General features: G+C 47.5%; 1 protein-coding gene across 4 annotated transcripts in view; it reads right to left on the bottom strand.

Moving 5' to 3' along the window:
* Window positions 1-19,446, bottom strand: part of ripor1 (RHO family interacting cell polarization regulator 1) — a 69,446-nt gene that overhangs the window by 1,166 nt on the left and 48,834 nt on the right. For all 4 annotated transcript variants that reach the window (XM_062546683.1, XM_062546682.1, XM_062546684.1 and 1 more), the window contains exons 7-20: window positions 15,933-16,082; window positions 15,341-15,404; window positions 14,998-15,041; window positions 13,759-13,884; window positions 12,780-12,928; window positions 12,249-12,378; window positions 8,812-9,918; window positions 7,913-8,052; window positions 5,977-6,124; window positions 5,493-5,628; window positions 4,834-5,007; window positions 4,222-4,380; window positions 3,094-3,290; window positions 310-393 (exon numbers count right to left, since the gene is read on the bottom strand). In XM_062546683.1, coding sequence (XP_062402667.1) covers window positions 310-393; window positions 3,094-3,290; window positions 4,222-4,380; window positions 4,834-5,007; window positions 5,493-5,628; window positions 5,977-6,124; window positions 7,913-8,052; window positions 8,812-9,918; window positions 12,249-12,378; window positions 12,780-12,928; window positions 13,759-13,884; window positions 14,998-15,041; window positions 15,341-15,404; window positions 15,933-16,082 — 2,808 coding nt within the window. The remainder of the gene's footprint in view (window positions 1-309; window positions 394-3,093; window positions 3,291-4,221; window positions 4,381-4,833; window positions 5,008-5,492; window positions 5,629-5,976; window positions 6,125-7,912; window positions 8,053-8,811; window positions 9,919-12,248; window positions 12,379-12,779; window positions 12,929-13,758; window positions 13,885-14,997; window positions 15,042-15,340; window positions 15,405-15,932; window positions 16,083-19,446) is intronic.

A 19,446-nucleotide genomic window follows, 5' to 3' on the forward strand; every position in this document is an offset into this window, starting at 1 on the left:
CCTTCCTACATAGGAAATGTATGTTGTTGATCTACAAATCTCTACTAACCACTTCAGGATGAGGAGAGCTAGCATTTGTCGAAGGTGTCTGAATTTAAAAATCTCAAATGTGACAAAAGTTCTATGGCTACTTCTCTGGTCTATTAGCATCATAGATGCATGCATAAACCTTTTCTTAAAGTGTACACCAATGGGTAACTGTAAAATGTGTATGTGAACATATTACAATAATAGATTTTGGATATTGTTAGCCATGTTAATCAGTTGTGCATATTGGATATAGGAAAGAAGTGCAGTGTGGGTACTGACCCTCAGGCATGCAAGTGCTTTGCACCCACACACTCGCGTCTCCAAACTCTCATCTTCTAGAAGTTCCAGGCAGCTCACCAATGCCTAGATGAAGATTAAAAATGTTCAGGGTGTCAGCATAGGTAATCGTGTAAAATCACTTTTAAAAACGTAACTTGTCATCCAAGGTTTTCTTTGAGAGCTTGGCGTGTAGATCCTGTGCTCACAGATGGGGGCAGTGTTGCATCGACGTGGCAATTTTCTTTGCCCTAGACCAGTGTTTCTCAAACTATGGGCCGCGGACCGGTACCGGGCCGCGAGAAGATTACCATCGGGCCGCCGGCCGACCCTCTCTGCCGCCTTCAAGACGCACCATGCGGCCGCGGCCGCACCCGTTCTTCTCGGTCATATTGGTGCGAGAGATTTTCGCACAGAAATAACAGGCATATCATATGAAACTGCATAACCTGACCTTTCTAATGACGCTAGCCACTAGTTTCTACGACGAACGGTTCGCGAGATAATTAGCGTTGAAAATTACAGCTACATACAAAAATAAAATGTCACATTCAGTTCTGCGTCATACAGATTCTTCTCTGTGAAATATCTCATGATTTCGGAACTGCCCTATGGCAAACTGCATATCAAAATAAACAGGAGATCCTACTGATTCCAATGGCATATAGAATGTGTCTGTATAATTAGCGGTAATCACGAGAAATCCTTTTTTAAAACCACATCAAATTTCTGCCTTTTTTCATACCTCCCCTTTTCCCCCACTTCAAAATGATGTATTTTTCATAACAGAAGTTGTATTCAGACCCCTGTTTATGATATGGCAGATGCTTAATATGCCATTTCAGGACCCAAAATAGCAATAGATTGAAATGTTATACGTAGGCCTAATACTAGTAACTGTTAATAATAATAGCCTATAATAATGATAAATTATCTATCTATCTACCTATCTATCAGGCTTGTGCAAAATTCAGAATTTAATTGAGAATGACTCCTAAATAGCCTACCAATTCAATTCTTGGGTCTGAATTTAATTGAATTGAGGTCAAAAACAGGATGTAGAATTACAATTCAAATTTGAATTAAAGAAGAATTGAAATTCAAAGAAATTCTTTAAGGGTAGTGTTTAACAATTAAGTTTCACAAAATGTCAGATATGATCGCAACGAACACACAATTTATTGAAAACAGTAATCAATTACATTTCCAAAGTAACCTTCCCAAAACTGAATGCAGATTCAACACATTCTTCCTGTTATGTGACTGTGGAATTGTCTTGAATTGCCATGAATTGAATTCCACTTACTGTCATTCCAATTCAAGTTAAAATTCAACTTCCTGTGGGGTGGGGCCAACTCGATTCAAATTCCAATTCATGAATTGAATACTAAAAATTCGGAATTGTGCACAAGCCTGCCATCTAAAGGCGTACATGGTGGCGGGCGGTGGAAGTTGGGGGCATGGGCGGGTGTTCAGAGGGTGTGCAGACGCCTATGCAGGGCCTTGGAACACCAAGGCCTAACATCACAGGGCCCCAGAGCAAAAAAGTTTGAGAAACCCTGCCCTAGACCACAGTCGTGACCGTTGTTTTGTAACAATAGAGGGAATACCAGAGATGGCTACCTTTGTGTTAGACCATGAGCGAATTGCCACACTTCCCTGAATATGCTATTCTTTCCCATTCACATTCCTATTGTTAACTCAACTTTAAAAACCCTCAGAGTTTGTTGATGGTATTTACAATGACTCACTTTATCAAGCCTGTTCTCAAAGTGTGCAATGCCCCCTGATTTAAGAGGTTATCATCAAGTGGGTGACAAAGCTTCTGGAATGGCCTCCTAATGTTTAGCCGGACTGTATTTACACAATTAAATCAATCTGTTCGGTAACTTTGTGGTTTGCACACAAAGCAGTATACTGCACAATACTGGTAGTATGCAGTTGCTAGAGATGTATCCGTCATTATTGGACATAATTCAATATTGGAACAAGATACACTGTGAATGTTCTCAAAATCAAATAGATAGCCCGAATAAATGAAGCTTAAGGATAACAACTCTTCCCAGATACAACCTCTTCTGGTAAGCTGTTACACATTAAGTAAGTATCATTCTGAATAGACCTTTTGTAAACGCCGTTGAGTCAGTATCAGCACATTCTTAGGATTAATATTTCACAAGCCTACAATAGCTTAGGATTTACTGTTTTGACAACTGTGCCAAGTTGTACAGAGTCCAGAAATAATAAAAAAAATATGACTGTATAATGACATTGTCAAATGTTTAACTTCCATTTACAATTAATAACGGGCTGTAAAATAGTGCATGGTCAACTCAATGTTATCCTGTTGTTAATATAAGAATGGCTCACATACAGGAGTATCTAAAAAAAATGGAATACATAGGATTTTTTTTCAGTCTATTTCACAAAGTGAAACTTTCATAAAATTTAGATCCATTGCACACAGGGTAAAATATTACATTTTTTAGTTAATCTTGATTATTCTAATCTTGATGATTGATGTATTATAAATTCTGTATTCTGATATTTTGGAGCTCTAATCAGATAATTAAGTCTAAACACTGACAACGGTTTCCTGAGCTTTTTGACTTTTCCCACGATATTCTAATTTTCTAAGATGCACCAGTAAGTCAATAAAGGAGTGCCATTTTAACATAGAGCGTCATATGGGATACTGTGTGTGACCTTTCTCTAAGCTGGGGGCCGCTACAGTTAGTTGTGATGTGCGTGGGGTCAGGACGGTGCAGTGTGTGTTGTTTTGTTTACCCTCTCTCTGTGGCGCGGCTGGTCCGCCAGGCTGCGGAGCAGGGAGCTGGCGGCGCTGCACACCTTCCCGCGGGGGTCTCTCAGCAGCAGGCTGATGGCGCGCAGGCCCTCCCGCTTCAGGCTGCTCTCTGGGGGCCTCTTCAGCGCCTTCACCAGCGCGTCCTGGTCCCCACACTGCAGGCACTGGACCAGCCACACTGCAAGACATAGACAGAGTTAAACAACAGGAATACAGACAAAGATACAGTAACTAACTATGGCCATACAGACAATAGGATACAGACACAATAATGAATGAAATAAGTCTGGCCACGAGAATTGGGTAGGTTCATGGGATTAGATTAAAAATATTGAAAAGAATAAGGCAACCCTGAGGCTGACTGACTGTGCTACTCTCTAAATGAGAATATGTGTATGCTTTTCTTTGTTTTTTTGTGTGTGTGGGGGGGGGGGGGGGTAGAACATTTACACGCAACAGAAACACAAACAAAGACACAACGACGAGTGCAATGATTTTGTTTGTGAGGAATAGGCTGATTCACTTGATTAAAAATGGCTGAGAGTAGAGAGGTACATTTTGAGAGGCTACGGGCTGAGGCTGAGACTGCCTGACGAGGTGTTAATGTTGCCATCGGGGCGGTGCAAAAAACACCCATCAAAGCTCATTAGTGTGTGAATACAACACATTCACACACCCTCTCAGTCATGAACGGTGAGATGAGTAAGGGCAGAAGGCCCGCCTCCACAATGGCTAATCCTCTCATATCAATACCGACTGAAGAGAAGAGATCAGAAGGCCATGACTCAATACAACACACATTGTTTGAACTCGTTTATTTATCTCGTCATTCTGTTGTCTCTCTATGGCAGTCTCTCAGTCTTTCTCATCTCATTATTCTTTTATACATGGAACACTGTCAATAAACCAGGGGGTTGTGACAATGAGGCACTGTCTGTCAGTAATAGGCACCTACGTTATAGGGACTCAGTTATAGGAAGTGACCATGGGTGGTTCTGGCAATGGGGAGCTGTCTGTAAACCGCTAGACTTTCCATTTGTCTTTTTTATACATATGGGCACTCACTTGCTTACACACACACACGCACAGACAGACAAACACACACTCACCCTCTTCAGCCAGCTCAGTGACGTGCGTGTCCAGATCAATGACTCCCTCAGCCTCCAAGTAGCTCCAGAACTGGAAGAGAGTGATCATCTCTCTGGTCGTTCCTCCCCCTCGTCTGGGCAGCCTCCTCTCCAGCATCCTCTCCACCAGCCGCAGGAACACTGGCCCCCCAACACACCAGCAAAGACCACTTCATTACGCCAGTCGGCACCAAACAGAGCAGCACAGTTTGACACAGCGTAGGGCTCCGTCTCAACAACTTACGTATACAGCGAGGCCATTGTGACAGGCTTTTCAGACAGACAATACAAGCCGTTTTGCCTGACTATATAGGAGTAATATGATTAAGAAAATACCAGTGTATTTCCATAACGTGTGTGTATCTGAGTGATGACGAATGTCTGTGTTCAGCATATGGGGAAACTACCCAATAGAACAACACACGCATTTTCACAGACATGTCCACATGCAAATGTCATGCGGTATTCATACACACACTGACTCTTCTACAGCTATGATGACGGTCCCTTGTGATTGCACACTCACACACACACACATAATTCTTTCTCTCTCCCACACACACACAGAAACAGTACAAGCAAGTGAGGCCACACCTGAATCAGCCAGGCTTGCGGCTCGTTCTGGTAGTCTGCTGGAGTAGGTGCTAGTGAGTGCGTGCAGGAAGGCCTCTGTGGACGTGCTGTACACGCCGCCCTTCTCGCTGCTGCCGTCCACACACTGCTTCCATAGCAACACTGCCCCCTGGCACTGATCTAGCTGGGGAACCACTGCTCCAGAAAAACAAGAAGAGGACGGGAACGTCAGTTCTCAAATACAATTCGTAAAGCTCTACAGATCACGGAACTGTAACTCCTGTTATCAAAATAATCTTAGTCCCTTTCCATCAGGAACTATAATAACCCCTGTTAACAAAATAATCTTAGTCCCTCTCCATCATCCCAGCACACGTCCATTCATGGGGCCTGATGCACAAATTTGATCATATTTATTTTATTTTTATTTATCCTTTATTTTACCAGGTGATATCCCATTGAGATATTCACATCTCTTTTACAGGAGAGCCCCGGGGCAACAAATACAAGTTACACAGAGACATTGATGACAAGACAGACTACCATAGAAGAAAGACATGAGGACTAGACAGGTCAACAAAAAAACAGCGACACAAGCCAGTGTATACAGCACATACCACTTGTCTTCACCCTTCTAATAATACTAATGTAGTCATCAGTGTGGGCCGCAGTGCACTCACCCTCTTCAGGCTGGCTCATGCCCTCTGACGTATCCTTGGCGACCCGTCTGATGAGCTCGAGGACGCGGGCTTCCCTGAGCAGCCGGTCCAGAGCGTACATCTCCCCACAGCGCAGCGGCCCGAACGTGCCCAGGCGCTACACACACACACACACACAGCAAGAGAGGGAGGCAGAGAGACAGATGGAGAGAGTGAATATTATTATGAAAAAAGCAAATCTGAATGAATAAATGAGAAAATAAATAAATGTGATAAATAGTCAATTAACCTGTCAGTCTATACTCCTCTAAATAATAAAAAGCCTGCTATTAAACAAAGCTCTGCAGTGATCCCTTTCTTTCACCAATCACGAGATGGATTACGTACTGTTAGCTATTATAACACCACTCTGGATCCTAATCATGCTTGTAAATGAGCCACAACAGAGGCGAGTCTGGATATAATCACGGGTAAGTGGCGTAGACAGGCACAGGCTTGCACTCACCAGCAGCTGGGAGCTGCAGTTCCTCAGATGCACCAGCAGGGTGCGGTCTAGGGCCAGGCAGGCCGTGCTGAGCGGGCCGGAGGGAGTCTCCCAGCAGCGCTCCTCACAGCCTTCGTCTTCACCCGCACTCTCGTCAGCTGGCCGCTCACTAAACACAAGAAAAACACACACACACATACAAGTGCCATCAACACACCGTACATGCCAATGCTCAACACAACAAGGACCAGAGGTGGACAACTCCAGCTTCAGAGAGTAAAAGTCTGATCATGTTTTGGTGCTACCTGTGCACTTAGCAAAGGTGATCTCATCAATTAGCAGCTCTATTTAGCTGAAGAGTTGTGCTAATTAGAATCAGCTGGTTTAAATGAATGGTTGGCACAGATATGTGTAGGACTTTTACTCTCTGAAACTGAATTTTTCCACCTCTGACAAGGACACACAACATACAGAACACAGAACACAGAAATACTATATGCCTCCATTCACAAAATTATACTACCTATTCAACAGTATGTGCAAGCAGACACGCACACATACATCAAGAACAAAAAACGGTCACATCAGCAGTTGAACATGGAAGTGGCAACACTGACGTGGAACACTGTGTCTTTAGATATGACCTACAGCGACATTCTCTCAAGTCATTCAGCATTTACTGAACTACTTGAACTACATACTATCTCTAAGCAATCATGCTCAGCAGTGTCCCATTTCAGCCAGTAGGTGGCACTCAGAGTACACAGATCCACACGTATGAATGGGGAGTCGAGAGGCAGAGCCGTGGCTGGCAAACGCACACAAGATCAGTAGAGATAGGTGTTAAAGGCTTTGTAGCAAAGTCACTAACAACACGTCTGTTAGATTTAGTTTTTTTCGAGGACGATCACTGAAAAGAGCTGTAAGGAGTTGTCTGAGGCTGCTGAAAAGGCATGGCTTATTATGGCTTAGGAGTGCCACTCACAGTCTACTTGGGGCCATGGTACAACCTGAATCAAGATTATGTGAAATCTGTGTTTCCAGATTGGTACTTGTTGATGTCTCTGTTTGAGTCATGTCCAACCTCATGGTGGTGAGTGTGGAGGTGGGGAAGGTCTGGCACGCCAGACACCACTGCTGAAGTGGTAATGGTCATTCCATGAAACACTGATGAAGGAGGGTGGCTGCTTGATAGCCCTAATGAAAAGCTCTGTGTTGCTGATGCGTTTCTTCGTTTTCTCTGTTATGGCTCTTTGATTAGACATTTTATGGAATTAAATTAGACTCATAAGTCTTGTAAGTGTATATCAGATCATTTTTAAAGTTACAAATAATGTCTAAAGTTTCAAAACATGATATACACTTACAAGACTTATGAGTCTAATTTAATTCCATAACATTCAGGCTATTGGTAGTGGATGTTGTGCCATGATGGAGGGCCTTAAAAGATCGAAGGTACAACAAGCGGCATGTCTGCGACTGCCACAAGCCAACTGTGTATTCCCGGAGTTCATCAGGTCCCTTTCCACAGGTGTATTAATCAAGCACCATGCAGTCTGCATTGATAATCAAGGTGCTTGATTTTCTACACCTGTGGAAAGGGACCTGATGAAACCCAGTGTTCAAGTTAAAAGAAACAAAATCATATATGTGCCCCGTGTATTAACCTCCTAGCTGAAGAGATTTTGCAAAACCAATGTATAAGCCACGGCTAATAAAATGAAGGTAGTTGCTGAATCTTGTGCCATGCTGTATATAATGCAACATAAGCTTGGCTGTTTATCGGCCACTGTGGGAGATCCCCTTCTTATAGCACAAGGAATGTAACACCTTTCCTGTGTATATGTGAAATTAATTAGTGCCCCCTCCCTACCACACACACACGCACACACAAACACACACAAAGGTTTGCCCAGTCATGGTGAAAGGGTGGGGCCGTTGTTTGGGGAAGTCTGACCTGTCGGTCCCACTCGGCTTGCCTCCTTCCTCCTCCTCCTCTTCCTCCTCCTCTAGGTCCGACGTGTTGAGGAAGTCGAAGCTCTCGAGCGCCGTCTCCACCGTCAGGCTGACACTGGATGAGCGGCTGCGGCTACAGCCCTACACACACACAAACACACACACACACACACACACACACAGAGAGAGAAAGGCATCAGATCACACATGTTGTGAGTTTTGATGAATTGATTTAATCCTATTCCCTTTCAAAAAAGAGATTCAGGCTTTTAAGTTTACATGTACATAAAATGGAGTGTGTGTGTGTGTGTGTGTGTGTGTGTGTGTGTGTGTGTGTGTGTGTGTGTGTGTGTGTGTGTGTGTGTGTGTGTGTGTGTGTGTGTGTGTGGGGCATTCCAAAAAATCCCAAATACCATGCACTTCCTGAATGACTGAATAAGTGAATGGCCAGTGGCTGGCGCCTAAGCACTGTATGAAAATGTAAATTAGTCAGCATTAGACTATAGCCTTCCCCATTCATGGTGGCAGGCCAAGGTGGAAGTGACTGGCTAGTGGGTTAAGATGGTTATCCAAGGGGTCAGCCAAGAGGGCAAGTTCATATTGTTTGTGTGTGTGTGTGTGTGTGTGTGTGTGTCCGCGCAGCAACAAGGAGACACCCAGCCCCCGGACCCCCTCCCCACACCGCTGGGCTGGAACATCTAAGCCACGGGGGCCGGAAACACCGCACCCTGAGCACAGCCTCTGGGGAGTCAGGCAGGCAGGCAGGCAAAGAATACACCTCCCACCTCTCCTGACACACACACACACACACACACACCAGTCTCCTTTTCATTTCCCTTCATGACTAAGCCTCAGACACACACACACACACACACACAGTAATTAAGCTCTGGGACTTACCGACAGTGCTTGTTCCAGTAGTCTCAGCTCCTGTTCCAGGACCTGCAGCTCTGGAAACTGCCCTCTGTAATCATCCAGAGAGGAGATGACGCCGGTCAGCGCCTCGTCCAGCCCAATGTCCACTGTCTCCTCCCCCTCGCTGTCCGAGGGCTTGGCCTCTACTACGGGCCCAGGCTCCTCCTCGGCCTCCACCACAGCCACGTGGGCCCTCACCACCATGGCCTCCGGCTCCGACTCCGGCTCCTGGCTCGGAGCGGGCGACTCAGTCCTGGGAGAGGCCGCGGAGTCATCCTGCTGGGCCGGCGCCTCCTCAGTCCGCGACGACGAGTCCACCGACCCGACCTCCTCGGAGCAGGCCTTGGAGCTGACCTCGGAGTCGGCCTCGGACGCCGGCTCCGAGGGGACGTCCGGCTTGGGCTCCGGCTCGGACTCGGGCCGGGGCTCGTCGGAGGCGGTGGTGACGGAGCCGGCGTCCGAATCCTCCGGCCCCGCGGGCAGATCCTCGGACGACAGGGCCTCGTTGCAGGAGCCCTCCGGCTCCGACGCCGTGCTGGGCTCCTGGACGGCCTCCGCCGCAGCCGCCGTGGCCTCCGCCCGGACCGGCATCTCCATGATGATGTCGGTGACCGATATGCCGGACGCGACCGAGGCCACCTCGGATGGCTCGACCGAGTCGCTGGTCGACCTGTCCGTCAGCGCGCCGTCCACGCTGCTCTCGCTGATGTGACTCAGCGAGCGCGAGTATCGGGCGTGGCCGTTCGGCACCTCCGCCTTCCCAGCATCCACGGCGGCAGTGGTGGCGGCCGCTGCTGCTGCTGCTGTCGTCGTCGTCGTCGCAACGGCCACTGCCACAGCTGCAGTCTCTTCCTCTTCCTCCTCCTCCTCCTTCTGATTGGCTAGGCGGGTGGGGGTGGAGGTGGCGGACTCCCGCGGGGCGAAGGAGATCTCGATGGCCGGGGCAGACGCCTGCACCTCGGGCTGGACCACGTTCTTGTTGGCGTGGCGCAGGCCCAGCGACAGCTGGGGGCTGGACGAGTCGTCGGACGACTCGGAGGAGTTGGACCAGGCCGTGCCGTTCTCCACGTCCTCCTGCCGCCGCAACATGTTCTGAGAAACAGCAACAGAGAGAGACAGAGGGAGAGAAAAAGCCAGGGGAGAGGGGAGGGGCAGAGAGAGAGAGAGAGAGAAATTGGTGGATGGGATGCAGAGAGGCAGGTTGTGATAGAGAGAGAAAAAGTCGAGAGAAGGAGAAAGAAAGACAGAAAGAAAGAAAAAGAGAGAGGGAGAAAGAAAGACAGAAAGAAAGAGGAAGAGAGAGGGAGAAAGAAAGACAGAGAGAAAGAGGAAGAGAGAGGGGGAGTAGGACGCAACATACATAGAGATTAGAGAGGGCATGACATGCTGTGGGTCTGAGTATCAAACACACATGGACTCCCGATGACCTCCCTCTACTTCATGAATGAGCACGGTGGAGGAGATGAGGAGATGAGGAGCTGAGGGAGGGAGGTGGGGGGATGCCACTGAGCGGGTAAGAGCCGCCGTCAAGTGAGAGAGCACCAGCGATGCAGAAAGAAAGATGGGGGGAAGGCGGGAGGGGGGTTGTGGCAGGGGGCAGCGGGGGTGTGGAGCCTTGGCGTCCATCCCTTCGCGCCTGGTGACGCCCTCTCTCTCTCTCTCTCGCTCGCTCTCTCACGCGGGCCCCATTACAGACCAGACGAGTCTGGCATCTGGCCCAGAAAGCAAACAGCCTCCCTGCTCCCTTTAATTGAGGTCCCAGTTACCCAGTCACCGCCTCATTGGGCAAGCCTGGCTGTCCCATCAAAACAATAAGAGCCCATCTGACCACTTAACTGAAAGGAGGCTCTGTGAGCTTTCTGCGAGAGACGGCCGACTTATGACAGATGGGGAACAGAAGCGACTTGACTGCAGACATGCACTAATGACACCAAGCACAGACGACAATGAACACAGTTGGCCACATTTGTACATTTTGCTTGCTTGTTTTGTAAAACAAAATGTACTTTGCTGTTCTACAGGGATGATTGATAACAAGCATGAAAGAAACTAACCCACACACACGCGCACACACACACACACACAGAAAGGACATTTGATAACGTTCCAAAACAAACTGCACAAAAAACTACACACACATTAGAACTCCTACAACTATGACTACAACAACTACTGACAGCTATTTCTAGAGCCGAGCCGATCATCGATGGCGATGTTTTTGGTCACTACAGACCTCCCGTGCTGGGGGTGTCTTTATCCAGGAGGGACGGTGTGGCGGGGGCGGGAGGGGAGGGGAGGGGAGGTCCTCTCCAGAGGGACTTACGTGCGGTTGTCCGAGACGGACCGAGGTGACGTCGCTGCAGGAGCAGCTCTGCGAGAGCCTCTCCGCCAGCGTGTCACGGAACACGTCCAGCAGTGACCAGCGCTGCTTGGGCGCCATCCCCCGGGGAGCCGTCTACGCAGACGGGGTCAAAGGTTACGGGGCGGAGCGGCACGGCGCGGTGCGTGAGGCAGGCGTGCAGGAGAAGAGGGAGCCATGAGAAAAACCGAGAAAAAACAACAACGAGACACGCTTTCCGAGCCACGTGTGGCACGCTAACTACACAAGACTCCATTAGGCTGGAGCCTCCTAACGCTAATGGCAGCTAATGCCGAAACCGCTTGCGGCCCCAAGGAGAAGCATGGCGCCTAAAAGGTCAGGGAGGTGAGGGCCCGTAAAGGCCTCTCTAGGCCTGCAGGTTTGTGTTCATAACAAGCAGCAGCAGCAGCACACCTGACTGCTCCTATTTAAACTAGTCATCTGCCTTCAAACGGCTAGCTTTTTTTTAATGCGCTGCCTGGTATGCTTTTGCTTGGGCTGCTGGAGCACAGTAATAAAGAAAACATGTATGCCTTTCCTGCGTCTAACTCACCTGGGGTGGGGGTGTTAACGAGGCAACTGCACATGCCCTTCCAACAAAACACTAAAACCAAACACACGATTATGGAACAGCACAGAGATGTTATAAACATGGCAACTATTGTTTCACTAGTCTCCATGTTTGCTTTTGAGAGCATCAAAGAGCCGTGCGGACAAGTACAAGCTTATGAGGAAATAACATCTCCAGAATCAACAAACTAAAATAGAGAATTAATGTGAGGAGGGAGTCAAACAAGTTCAGGAGATATTTTCACCTGCTAAATCAAAACTATCCTTTCTGACAGGCTTATCTGATCCTCTCCAGGCTATGCACTAGATGACTTATTGTTGCGCTGAAGGAATAACAGCTTTGAATCCGTTCCATTCCGACTCCCAGTGCACTTTAACAGAGTCTCTTTCCTGTCTCTCGGTGGAACCAGACAGAATGGGGAGTCACTCGTGTGGGTGGAGTGCGAACGAGACGAGGAGAGGAGAGGAGAGGAAGTGATGTAATCGGACTCACATAGAAGGCCTGCTCGCGCAGAGACGGCGTGTCTGGGGGACTCTGGTTGTAGGTGGAGAAGCGCTTGTTGACCGTGGGAGCTTTGTTGACGGTGCTGGCGGAGGAGGCCTGGTCGTCCTTATCGAAGGGGCTGAGAAGAGAAGAGAAGCGGGGACAGTGGAGGTTAAATTAAAGGTGCTCTGTGGAGTGCGGTGGGCTTGGAGATGTCTTGAACGCAGCCACAAAGCACTCCTACATATATAAAACAGCGCCACATGTGGTGCAAAGTGATATTACAAGAAACACTAGTGTGTTTGCTTTGTTGATTTTAATTTAGTGGATATCTGGGCAACTCAGAGCACAGAAAAATGAATGTCTGCACACTGGAGTAGCACCCAATATTTAATTGGACTTAAAAATGGCAACGTTTTGAACATCTCTTCAGCTGTGTGACATAGGAGTAAACACAATAACTGGAACTAGATTTTTTTTTGAGGGCTTGAGTTTTACAGGAGCTACAATGTGATGTGATGTGAAGTGATGGACACTTACTTCCAGGTGACCTCCAGGCTCAGTTTGATGGTGCCCAGGTCGTTGATGTCGACAGCCACCGTTTGAGGCAGCGCAGCAAACAGGTCCTTGGTCTCGCACGACACGCTCCCCACCACCACGTGATTGGCTAGGCTCTTGAGTTCTGTTACCTAGGTGATCCCAAAATCCAAACATTTCACAGTGAATGAGGCAGGTCAGGAACATCACACTATGGCACAACGGGTAGATGACTTTAGTATGAAGCCTGGGGTTCTAAATACCCACATGCCCCTAATTTATTTCAGAACACAAGCCTACAGCGTAATCTGACAGTCTTGATGAAGATCAGAAGCATTCGTATCATTTTTGTCTCAGCAGGGTTCTTCCCCTCTCTTTTCAAAACACTCATAGCTTTAAAAAGAAACAAACAAACAAATAAACAAACAAACAAATAAATAAATAACTCTGAAACTTCCTCCATTTTGTCCTCTGTCCTTCCTTCCTGTCTACGCCACAACCCCCCCAGCCCACCACAACCCCCTCACATACCAACCCCCCTCCCCAGCACGTCTCCTGACCTTTGCCAGTGACTTTCCAGTCCCCTGACAAACTAGTGTGCAATGGAACGATTGGGGGGTTGGGTTGGGGGGGGGGGGATTGGACAGAGAAAACAAGTCAAAGTCCAGCTGTACTAGTCTCGGTGTGCTGTTATGTCCATTACGCTTTGACACACAGATGTGACTCTGTGTGGGTCTGAATTTATGTGGATGTGTGAGTGTGTGAGAAAGTATGTGTACGAGCATTACTGAATGCGTTTGTGCGTGTGTGCGTCTGTGTGTGTGTGTGAGGAAAAAGTGCAAATGTATACATGTATGGCTTTTATGAGAGTGTGTGGGAAAGTGTGTGTGTGTGTGTGTATGAGAGAGCATGACAGAAAGAAGAAATACACAAAACAAATAGGCTACGCTGAAGACAGAGCTTGCGTACGACCTGCCCTCACCTTTATCGACAGGAACTCGGTGATGAGCGGTAGGAAGACCATCTCCTCGCTGTCCCACACCTGCTTGCCGTTGATCTCGATCCGACCCCGGAGCTTCCACCGCTGACGGCCATATTTCATAAAGATCTGCAGGGGTCAGACGTTTCGGTTGGAGGTTAAACAACATAGACGGACAGGGCCTTGGTGAAGATAAAGGAACTTACACTGCTTCAGACAATGAATGGATTCTTCAGCACAGAGATGCATAAAGAGAGCACTAACATTGGTATGTTAGTATGATTTCTCACACACACACACTTCTCCTCACTATTCTGCTTTACACTTCTCGCCACTGCACTGCTTTCCAGAGAAACATCAATTTGCCAAATGAGTGCATGTAAAGTTGATGTGCACATGTCATTTGACCCTAAATCGAATTAAATCTACATTTAGGGCTAAACGTGTCTACATTCAGGGCTAAAAGGAAACTGGGAGGGAATCACACACGACACGACCACACAGACGCAGCACCGTGTACACTGATGAGGAACAGCCAATCCATCTTGTAATCTTAACAGATAATCTCCTTCTATGGGGACTTTTTCAGGCCTGTGCCCTCTCAACGACTTTCTCTCAATTCATCATTCTCCCTCCATCCCTCTCTTTCTCTCTCTATTCCCTCTCTCTATCTGCTGGCAGACCCAGGAGACTGTTTAAAAGCCTGGATGTGGGGAAGGAACAGACTGCCGGTGCTGACTCACTCAATCGATGGGCCTGTCAATCATCGGCCTGCGCGGCGCATGTTAAACAGACAGAGGCCACGCTGACACATTACCGTCACTCCTCTTCCAATTACCCTACGCCTCCCCCAAATCTGTTAATCCACCGGAGCCCAGCACACGGCAACCCCCCCACCAGCTGCGTACACGCACACACGCGCGCGCACACACACACACACACACACTTTCTCAATAAAGTAAGGCTGTTTTGAAGAGGATGAATGATGATGTCAGAGCAGCCATGCAGAAAGAGCTCCTGCAGAGAAAGCAGCACTAGAGGCAAACAGAGAGAGGAGAGAGGGAGAGGAGGGAGAGAAGGAGGGATGGAGAGGAGCAAGAGAGGGGCGAGGGAGAGATGGGGAGATAGAGAGGTAAAAGAGAGGGATGAGGAGGAGATGGAGAGATAGAGAAAAGGAGGAGAGGAAAGAGAAAGGGGGCTAAATAAGGTACAAACAGAAAGGATGTAAAGGAGGAGGGTTACCTCATACTGGTCCCCTGCACAGAGCCTCGCGAAGCCTGCCAGACCTGCCACACACACAGACAGCATATATGATCACCAATGTACAACAACAACAACAACAAAGGTCCAATACAATAACACGGTAATAAAGGATCATATTGACAGACTTATCCAGAATGAGTTACATCCATTGTTTTCTTTCAATTTAGCACATAGATATAATAAATGTTTCTCTTTCTCCACCTTCCCTCTTACAGACTGTAATCCATTCAAAAATGTTCAAATATTAAACCAAGGGCAGTGACTTCTCCTGCACCGTCCACCATCGCTGACCCATGCGGCTGGACTAGCTACTCGAACATACCTTTCATTTTGATATGGAACTCTCCGAGTTGATTTTCCAGCTCGTTTTCCAGCATGCACATATTCTGCCAAGAGAGGAGAGAGAGGAGAAAGGAAAGAAAAGGCTTTATAGAGTGAACCATTTGAAACAATGTGGTAACTTAGCGAGCGCGCCTGAGCTTAACACACTGGCACACTTTCAGATGCATTCTCCAGAAATGAAGGCAGCCATAGATGGCCAGCTAAAGGAAAGGAAGGATATACTGTACACAGAGCTAATTAGAGCAGACCTGAACAGACCCTGTATCTGTCATTTCATTATTCCACCTTAAGTCTTTTATGTTTCCTTGTTGATGATTCTTTATCGTTAAATGATTTCACCTTGATTTATGCTTCCTTTTTATGTTTTTATTATGATCTTTATTTTTATTACTCTTTGCCCATCTATGCTTTTATTCTGCTATTACTGTTTTGTTTTGTTTATGTAAAGCACATTGAATGACCTCTGTGTATAAAATGCGCTATATAAATAAACTTGACTTGACTAGAGGAGAGAGAGAGGTGAAAATAGTGATCAGATCGGTGCACTGAGAGCTCTTGGGCAGCCTGCTGACCTCTGTGTATTCCTTGAAGCCCTTGTTGGCCTCGGACAGACTCTCCCTGGCCTCTCTGCTGCCGCTGGACGCTGTGTAGGCCTTCACCATCTTATTGGCTCCGTCCCGCAGTCTCCGCTGCATGCAGTAGGCATCGTACAGCTCGTCAATCTGCAGATACACACACAGAGAGAGCTCTGGATAAGTCAACCATATAATTTCAAAATTAGCTTGTGTACATGACCATGCCGCACAAGGCAGGCGCATTATGACAAGAAGCACTACAACTGCCAACACACACACACACACACACACACACACACACACACACACACAGCAGAGGTCTCTGATATGAATTAAGAATGAACTGGGGAATTTTTGTATTATTTGTATACTTCCTAAAAGTTGCACAATGCTTTCTGTGTGTTGACCAAAAATAATCCTATGGTTGTCACGATAAGGCAACTACAAAATATCTGAGATTTCAGGTTTCATGTTGAATCCGTTTGTTTGTTTTGATTTAACACAAGCTTACTGACACTGTAAATGGCATGGCCAATGTACAAATTGTAGTAATGCACATCACTGGTGAATACAAACTTTATGAAAATGTACTGTAGACGTATTGACGGAGTGAGCCTCTTAGCGTTAATCTAGCTGAGCTCCAATCTTGTTTGTGTGCATTGCGGTCCAGGTTCCCAGTAAGTCCTAATGGAGGTCTCAGCGCAATCACTGGAGAGCATGTAATTGCGCCTAATAGAGATGAAATTGGTCTTTTTTTCTTGCTTTCTGACACTTTTACAGCCACCCTAATGAGCATGTGCGGAATTAAGACACCAACCGCAATGCAGCGAGAATCCAGATGGCTGCGTGAACCCGCCTACACCGCGCCACATATAAATACATCCAGCACTTCCTGCGCCTGGCCTTTCACGGCTCTTATTGCTTCCTCCCACCCCTCATTGTGCTGCATGTGTGTGATTAACTTTTTATTGATCTGTCAGCAGAGCAAGGGAGCAGAGACCCTGAACCTTGGGCCTTGCCCAGAAACAGGAAGCAGTAAACGCTCACTCAGAAAACACACACACAAACACGCACACACACACACACACTGACATGCTAACACATGTGCACCTCTACAGACAAGCGAATATAATTACTAATTTGGTTATACATGCATGCCAGAGTGCTTACATGTGTGAGGCATGTGTGTGTGTGTGTGTGTGTGTGTCACACAAAGACTCCCTCTCATTCATGCATCATGATAAACAAAAACAAAACATCACACTGCCATTCACCAGACTGAGAACACATCTGTTTCAGGTCAGGGGATAAGTGTGCTAACTGTTGATGCTGTTTTTGAGCATCTCAGAGTACATCGCTACCAGCCTAGCCCATTTCATTCATACACACACACACAGACACACACACACACACACACACCACACTTTCATTCACTAAAAGTCAACAGTGAGCTCCCATCCCATACTACCCCCACCCTTTTAAAGTCAAGCTAGTCATCAACCCCATTAACAGAGTGGGGTTACTGGGCATGCCAATGACGACGTCTCCTCTTAACCCACATGGTGAGAGACAAAAGCGAGCTGCATACACTCTGGTATGAATGAATAAATAAACACACACAGTTGCACACACACACACATCCCCATACACACGCACAAACACACACACACACACACACACAGGGAAAGGGAGCTCCATTCAGCTGGCCATCTCCACGGGAGGCATGACTTTACGAGCCAAAGCTGAGGAAGTATCTTCCTCCACTGCTCTTTCACTTCTATGCAAGGACACACAGCCCTTTCCCCCTCCCTCTCCCTCTCCCCCTCGCTCTCTCTCTATCTCTCTCTCTCTCCCCGTTTCTCTCGCTCTCTCCATTTTTAAAAAGAGCACAAACACCCTGGAGCAAAACAAAAAAGCTTTCGAGCATTTCACTCATCTAGAACAAAATGCAAACAGACCGCCTGTTAACTGGGCTTTTGGTCTGTTTACGAGACAACTTTCTGCCGTGACGTTGCTCTGTTGCCCGTTTATCATGTCAGTGCTGTTCCACAACTACAAAGCAAAACCCCCTTCAACGGTCAGCACAACCAAGTCAAGTCCATGACCTCCAACACTTTTTTTAAAAAATACTTGACGCAGCAATATTGTTGAACTAAAAAAATAAAAACAAATTCCTTCCCAAAGAGATACGGAGCCGGAGGAGAACAGGGCCCCGGGGCGGAGGCATGTGGAGGGGAAGTGAGCTGTAAGGGGAGAGCCAGCCCAGCGGGAGGGGAAGGATGACCTATAGAGGCCCAGGCTCGGGCCCGGCCCAGTTCCGGACCAAACCCCGCACAGCCCACAGTGCTCTGGGAAGACCGCCTCTGCTCTGCTGCCGTAATGGGTTATGATTAGAGGAGAGATGTTCACGCACCAGGGTGCTCAGAGAGAGAGACTCAGCAGGGAGGAGGGGAAGGAGGGGGGTGGGGGGGGGCACTGACAAAATCCTCTGCAATGCAGAAGTAGCAGCCCTGAAGGATTACAAACTCCACTCAGCAGGACTGCCCCCCATAGATCGGCACATAGCTACACAGACACACACACTCCCATAGATCGACACATAGCTACACACACACACACTCCCATAGATCAGCACACAGCTACACACACACACACTCCCATAGATCGGCACACAGCCTCACACACACACTCCCATAGATTGGCACATAGCCACACACACACACACACACACACACACACACACACACACACACACACACACACACACACACTATAAATGGCCATAAACACATATATAAACACAAACGTACAGACATCCACACAGTCATATATGGAGAACACGTTACAGTGCCTGCTACAAACACACACAGATACACAAGCTCAGTTTGCTATAAACAGACTGCTATAAACACACTGGTTTAGCCCTCGAGAAATCATTACTCTCCAGGAGGTAAAAGAGCATCGGATAGAGAGAGAGAGAGAGAGAGAGAGAGGAGAGAGAAAAATAACTCTTTAAAGTTGCACTACTTTAAAGAGAGAGAGGGAAGAATACGATGGAGAGAGAGTAGGAGAGAGAAACAGAGAAGGAGAAACAGATTGATTCCTCAGTCATTCCCAGTCCTCTTTCACACTCATCTGGAGGTGGTTAGGAGGGACTCAGCCAGTCAGTCAGGCCATCTGAGGCTTCTGGAGCCCCCCTGCCTCTCTCCTCTCTCCTCCTTCTCCTTCTCCAACCACCGTCCAGCAGAGGTGGACAGCAGAAACCCCCTACTGATCGTGCCCCAGGACTTATGGAGGCGGTTCCTCCCACTCCTCCATCCTCCTGCTGCAAGTGTGCACTAATGAGCAAGGACTGAGGCCTGACACAGCACACAAAAAGCAGATTTTCTAATGTGGGATGACTACTTTTTTTGTCTGGATCTATGTTCACCATGTCAATGGCTTCTAAGAGTGGCAACAAACAGGAACACAAGTTCTTTGTGTTGATGCAAAACATGTTCCTCTAAGAGAG

Source organism: Sardina pilchardus, chromosome 10 (assembly GCF_963854185.1).
Source record: "Sardina pilchardus chromosome 10, fSarPil1.1, whole genome shotgun sequence".
In the NCBI taxonomy this organism is placed as follows: Eukaryota; Metazoa; Chordata; class Actinopteri; order Clupeiformes; family Clupeidae; genus Sardina; species Sardina pilchardus.